At 38.6% G+C, this 7,198-nt stretch overlaps 1 protein-coding gene across 1 annotated transcript; it reads left to right on the forward strand.

The window, feature by feature from the left end:
• The first annotated feature begins 762 nt into the window (after positions 1 to 762).
• Positions 763 to 4,841, forward strand: LOC124875885 (glucose-dependent insulinotropic receptor). The gene is made up of 2 exons (XM_047378288.1): positions 763 to 1,222; positions 4,098 to 4,841. The coding sequence occupies exons 1-2, from the start codon at positions 763 to 765 to the stop codon at positions 4,784 to 4,786; spliced, it is 1,149 nt and encodes a 382-aa protein (XP_047234244.1). The 3' UTR covers positions 4,787 to 4,841.
• Positions 4,842 to 7,198: the final 2,357 nt, after the last annotated feature.

Below are 7,198 nucleotides of genomic sequence, written 5' to 3' on the forward strand. Positions count from 1 at the left end.
TGTTTCAGGGCTCTGAAGATGACAAACCAGAATTCAGACACAGCTTTATTCTTTTCCTTCAGCTCATAACAGCAGTTTGCATTGATTTCATTTGTTTACACAAGGTATAAATTTTAACCAGCCCTGGTAAAAAAGAAGAAAAATGATTGATCCAGATTAACAGTTATGAACACACTTACAGCTCACTATAAAAATAGACATCCCCACATATGGCAGAGAGCCAGAAAGCAGACGCTCAAGACTCAGTCTCAGAGAGGCAGCATCGGCAGAGGGGTGTGTTTTCATTCGCCTGTAGGACTCTGTGTTTGAGAGAGGAGGGCATAACAAGGATCTGCTGATAAAGTTAGGACCATCTCTGTCCTTCTGGCATTTGTTGAAGGGACGTCAAGAACCCCGATGCTGCAATCCACAGTGAGATCGGAAGGATGTTTTAGGACAAAGTTAACTTGGATATTTTGGGTTTGGTCCACGGACTACAAAACTGGATTAACGTTAGGGATACTCTCAGATTCATCATTTTTCAGCAATTTCTTGAAATCTTTGGTCTTTGACTCATCTGAACAAATCAATCATTTAAAGCTTGATGTGACTGAAAATTATTAATCTAAAAAAATGTCAATTGGCTTTGGGGTTTTTCCTTAATTTTAAATCAAAATGTCATATATAACGGGACAAACCAGCACAGAGTCTGCTGCCAGCATCACTTCTGTATCCATTGACTCCAGCCAGCCAACTGTGCAAAGTTACATTAGGCCTCGGGTGATGGGCGTGATCCTGAGCATCTCTGCCACCTTCATTATCTCCACCAATTTGCTGGTGGCTGTTGCTCTACTGAAGGTTCTCCTGAAGCGGGGAGGTCAGAGCTGGTGTTTTGTCCTTAACTTGGCTTTAGCTGACACTTTGGTGGGCGTAGCCATCACTGGGCTGGCTACAGAGGACTTGAACAACAATTTACCCATGCAACGCAATGGTCACTTTGAAATTTATCCTCCCACAAACGCAACGCCTCTTGCTCCACAAGGTAAGACCAGGTGTTTGCTGCGAATGGCCTTTCTCTCGTCCCCCTGCATGGTATCCATCTTGTCTATGTTCCTGATCTCGCTGGACCGTTATGTAGCCATCAAGATGCCCCTGCGTTACTCTCTGATGTCTGGGAAAGGGATGACAGCCGGATCTTTACTGGCTGTATGGATTAGCTCCTTCACTATGGGATTTTTACCAGGTGAGGCTCAGCAATCATTAGTTATTTACCGGCCACAAAGACGGATGGATCTTTGACCATTTCTTTTCAGTCTATATCACCCAGAGTCTTGGGTCCATTGTTATGAACTCTTCTCTTCATCTCACCTTAAGTGTTTTCTATATAAATTAGGTTGGGGAGCTAAAATGGTCATTGAAAGATGTTAAATTTGTGTCTGGTAAATTTGTGCCTGGCATGGTGTCCCATAATACTCTTATCGAATTGTATTGTTAAAAATAGTTAGCTTTGCCACTGAGCACAAAAATAGCAACAGTTTTCTGAATTGCAGCTAACATGTCATAACATTTATATTCTAAGGCAAATGATATATACCATTGTCACTGAGCATGAAGAATGCACTTCCTTTGTGACTTTCAGCTGTAATCTAGAGGATACCAGTATGGTTAATGTTTCATTTAATATAATTATTAAGAGTTATCTGTTTACAGGGCAAAATAAACTAACAAACACTCTTAACTTTCAACTAACTTTGAAATTATTGATGGAATGCTTGCCATACATAAAAATAAAAATTTTTACAAATAAAGTTTCCAATATATCACATTTAGACAAATACTTGCATCTTAAGTGTCGTGAAAAAGTAGTCATACTAGTTATATTTGTAACATTTTATTTTATGAAACTCCATCACAAAAGTGATGCATAATTTTAAGTCAATGAAAAGCAATTTTTTTACAATTAAAATCTGAAAAGTAGGTCATGCATTTATATTTAGCCCCTCTGAGTGCATTGTTTGCAGAATCACCTTCACTGCAATTACAGCTGCAAGCCTTTTGGTATATGGCTCTACCAGCTTCGCACATCTAAAGACTAATATATTTATCAATTCTTCTTTGTAAAACAACCCAGGTTCATTTGGATTGGATGGAGAGCATAAGTGAACATAAATGTTGCAGTTTTAACATAGGTACTTTATTGGATTCAGGCCTGGATTTTGACTAGGCCATTCTAACACATGACTACACTTTGCTCTGAACCATTCCATTGAATCTATGGCTTTATGTTCAGGGTTGCTGTCCTGCTGAAAGGTGAACCCGGTATTTGTAGAGGGCAAACGGTTGATGCAAACGAGCAGGATATTTATACTTTACTTTATTACATACAAGCTCCTATTTGTGATCTATAGAACTTAGATGACACTGTGAATTGTTAGATAAAACAGAAAAGATCTTAAAACACCAGAACTGGAACAAAAGTCCCAGAAGAAAATATTCCACTTAAATTAAGAACAGCTACTTAATTTTTTGATGGGGTAGGCCATTGTTTGACTTATTTCAGCTGGTTAATATGACTGTAATTAAAGGAGGAGTGTGTAATTATTTCCACTGAATACATTGCAAATATAAAGTAACATGGTGTAAACAGTTTAAAAGCTGAGAGCTGCTAAGATGTGTCATAATTTGTATTGTAAAGGACCCAAGAGTAAAGACTGACTGAAGGTGAAACGGAGTTCTTTAATAATAAAAACAAGGAAAACTTACAGCAGGTCAGTGGAGAAATGAAGAACATGGTAGTGAACAGAGGCAACAGAAGAAACCAGCAGAGAACAATGAGAAAATTGGAGCCTATACTATAGTGAGGTAGGAAAGGAAAAATGACAAGCAAACTAAGAGCTAATCAGCTGGAAATGGGAGCAGCAGTGGTAGAAGGAAAGCCGGAAGGAGACTGAATTAAAACATAACAAAGAAATCATCAAAATACAAAATTCAAAACCCAAACACCTCAGGATCATAACAAGAATGCATTAGTTATATTGTAAACACTGCAATGACATGCTAAATAAACATTTTTCCTTTTAACATTGTACTGTTAAAACAACAGAAAAATGTTAACAGTGTAATCAGATTACTTCTGAAGGCAAGCTGGTTGCAATGGATTTTATGTAGAGGTATTAGAGTAAAAAGGGCTGAATACAAATGCACGGCTCACTTTTTGTCACGGTTCTGTCAGGGTTTACTTGGAATTGGACCTCAGAATGCAGATGAGCAGGCAGCGTGATGGTAAGTGAAAAAAGGTTTTAATAACAAAAACTCGCACTCAGCAGGAGGCAGGAACAACACAAACTGGCAGGCAAGACAGGCATGGCATGATCAAAAAAACAAAACTTGATTTGAAAACAAGACATGAGCATGAGAGTGAAAGATGTTTCCGCGAAGACTAACAGAACAGGTGTGAATATATGGCGTGAAAACCAGGTGGAGCAAGGAGACAGATTGACTTGAAGCAGGTGAACTGAATAAACTTAACAGAACAAAACGTGACTGGAGCAAAACAGAGACTCATGAACACAAACTAGAAAAACATGAAGCAAAAGCATAACCAGATCCGAAAACCAAACTTGACAAAACATGATCAAGACGACAAAACAAAAGCATGACCAGTAAAATAAACAGAAACATGATTCAAAACTTGAACAGTGAAAAACATAAGGAAAAACCCCGAAACCAAAAACCAAACAACCCCAAATCATGACACTTTTCAAATTTTTATTTATACAAAGTTCGAAAAAGAATATTTTTCCTTTATGCACTACTTTGTGATGGTAGCAAAAAACTTAAAAATATCCAAATTAAATACTCTGAGGTTTGTGGTTGTAAAGTGACAAAAGTCCCATAAGTATGCAGGAGGCAATGAATAAAGTGCATGTGCAGTTGTTGGTAAAACTCTTACTTCAGTGACTGCCTGTTTTGTTGCAGATCTCCTGTTTTATAGCTAAACAAAGACAGGAAAGGCCTTGATCCTGTTGTGATTTTTTGCACCTATGCCATAATTTTTTTTTTGTATTGTTATACATGGAGCATTAAAGAGTAAATAACCCATATCCTCTGCTCCTCAGTGATGGTACGCCAGCTGCAAGCAGTGGAACCCTACGACGGCTTCTGTGCTTTCTTTACTGTCAACCATGATATCGCCATTATCGTAATGTACTGCCTGCTCTTCTTCCCTGTGCTCTCCCTGTTCACCTACATGTACCTGGACATCCTGAAGATTGCATGCGTCCACCACAAGCAGATCTCTCATATTAGGCAAATGAGGTCAAGACCTGATGACAACCATCACGGACCATCCCAGTACCATCATCATCCGCAGCATCACCTACTGAGGAGCTGGGGTCATGTTAAGGCATTGAGGACGGTGGCGGTGCTTGTTGGCTGCTTCTTGGTGCTCTGGAGCCCTTTCTTTGTGGTGTGCATTGTGCACCTTTTGTGTAGGACGTGTGGTCTTAAGAATGTGCTGGAGAACTACCTGTGGCTACTGGGGCTCCTCAACTCTCTGATAAACCCACTGGTTTATGCCTGCTGGCAAGGAGAAGTGCGACTGCAGCTGTCAGCCATGTTTTCCTGCATCACGAGCAGGTTGCTGTCTGCTGCACCACCAAACATCACTGAGAGATGCCACTCGTCTCCGCCTGTGCAGACTAATGCTTGTGTTTCTGAAGGATATACCCTCAGCCCCTCAATTATGCTACCAATCAGCAGCTTGGATGCTCATGCTGTTCACCAATCCGACACAACCAATTTGTGAAAGAAAGAGCGAAACTCTGGGAAACAGTGCATATATTCAAATTTCACAAACAAAGTCAGCAACTTATTGATTACTGTTCCAAAGATGTTTTTCAACAAGCAAGCAAAATATAGAACTGATGAGCTTTTGTGCACAACTTGTAGAGCTATCTAAGGTTCTCTTGTTTTCTCCAACGGCATTTAAATATTTCAGTAGGTGTCAGCTATTTCAAGACAGAAGAACCATGAAAGCAACTGGAAGCATCTTCAGCAGATATGGATCTAACGTTGGTGTATGTATATCTATATATTTATAGATATATATATATATATACACAAACGTTGTATATATGTTAAAATATAATAGCCTGTATGGCAACGGTGGCAGCAGCGTTTTATGAATAAACTGAAATTGTCCTAATTAATTAATTTCAGCCAGGCTACCACTGACTTTTTGGATAAGGTGAAAAGTTCTGACTGCCACAGCTCTCTAGCCCTCTTTGTATAGTGCACATAATGCAACTTGGGATGTTACATCAGTGACCCAATATTAACATCTCTTAATCTCACACTAGCCTATTCAGACAGTTCACTCCCCTCAGACACTAGATGCTTGAAACAGAAAGCTAAACCCAACTGCCTATTTTTTGACAGTAGGCAGACAAGACAAAGGACAGAGTGAGGGAGACATTCGGCAAAGGTCAGGTCCAGGACTCAGGACACAGGACAGCCATGTTGAGGACTATAGCCTCTGCATATGGTCGCGCGCTCAACCCCTACAGTTGACCCTTTGATATAAATAATATATAAAATGAGATGATTGACATCACAGAAGAGAAACGCATGTCTCTATCATCATCAAATGAATGGGTAAATCAGAATCATTTGTGGATATTGAACATAGTATAAACAGGTAACAAGACCAGCTCTAAGAACGCACCTTGTGGAACGCCACAGAAGATTATTTAACTTTGTGGTAATTTCATGAGAACTAAAGTCTACCTAAAAAAATCAGTCCTGATGAATCGCAGAGACCAACTTAGAAAATAAAAGCTCCTAAACAAAAATGTCCTTATACAGAGTGTCAAAAATAGCAGTGTGATTGCAAGAAGTAAAGTTACTTTTTAGGTCATTAACTACTTAATTATTTATTAAAACTATGTACGGTTATTTTTGACTCAGAAGTGGAAATGTTTACTCTGGTTATCATACCTTTAAAGTTAAAGTCAAAACCCTGATTTCTTTTTTGGACAATTTTTTGTACTACATGAGCAATAAGTTCATTTTGACTCTGCTCAGATTAGGAAGAAGACTAATAGAAGTCACTCTCAGGGGAACATGAGTGGTCAGAGGTTAGTGGTAGCAGAAGGCAGGAAGTTCAGTGATGTATCCTTAAAGTCTTTGACAGGCGCTCTGGGTAACTCCACAGGGGCCTCAGACCCATCCCAGTGAGAAACTTTCTTAGGCCCCTTGTGCACACTAACGCCAGGCCTTATATCTAAACTCTCCTTACATTCAGCTAAAGGGAAATTCCACAGAAGAGCAGGAATGCCAGTTTGGAGTGAAACACAGATGATGAAAGAATAAAAATTCTGAACAAGATTTAGAATAAATATTTTCTGAAGAACCCGGTTAAACATTGCTTGTGTTTTCTTTGTTTTATGATTTTAAATTTTTTGTTTTTTTTGCACCAACTGCAGCTATGGAAATTCAGCTTTTGTTTAATCTCAATACCTTGCAATAGAAAAACTAGGAGAAATTACACAGTGGGAAAAGACTATCATTGAGAAGAAGCATCCAGCTATGTGGATATACAGCTCCCTGAGCTGTGATATAGTGCAGAATGAACAGGTTCATTAATGAAAGCAACTTCCCCCATAAAGTATTGTTTGATTTTGCAGATATAATGCATGATGCCGAACAACCAGCATGCACAGCTACAGGAATGGAAAAATGTTCCTCACTCTCTCAAGTCCAAACATCCACTGTTCTCGGATAAACTCCTGTTAAAAGCATGAAATGCATTTTCACCAGACAACAAAATCAGCAAATGTTGGACAGACAAGTGATTGTGTCTTTAGTTTTTCTGTGTGTTCTGAGTGTTTTGTTATTTTATGGATTTCCCTTGAATGGGGCAAATAACTTAAAACAGGTTTGCATCATGTATCATGACTGCAGCTAAAACTGTTGCAAAGGTTAGCCAAAACAGCAACCAATAGAGTTAAAAAATAAGAAAAGACAGTGCTGGGCAAATTTATTTTATTGTGATTTTATATGTAAGACCAAAACAAATTAGCTAATAATTTTGAAGTTAAAGAAAAATGACATGACTTAAAGTTTTCAGAAATAAAAAAATTAAAAGTGTCTATAAAATATTAAAAAATCTCCTAGCATGTCTTCTTCAATCATTGTCCTGTTTTTAGCTCCATTCATC

This window comes from Girardinichthys multiradiatus, chromosome 11, assembly GCF_021462225.1.
Source record: "Girardinichthys multiradiatus isolate DD_20200921_A chromosome 11, DD_fGirMul_XY1, whole genome shotgun sequence".
NCBI classification, from domain to species: Eukaryota; Metazoa; Chordata; class Actinopteri; order Cyprinodontiformes; family Goodeidae; genus Girardinichthys; species Girardinichthys multiradiatus.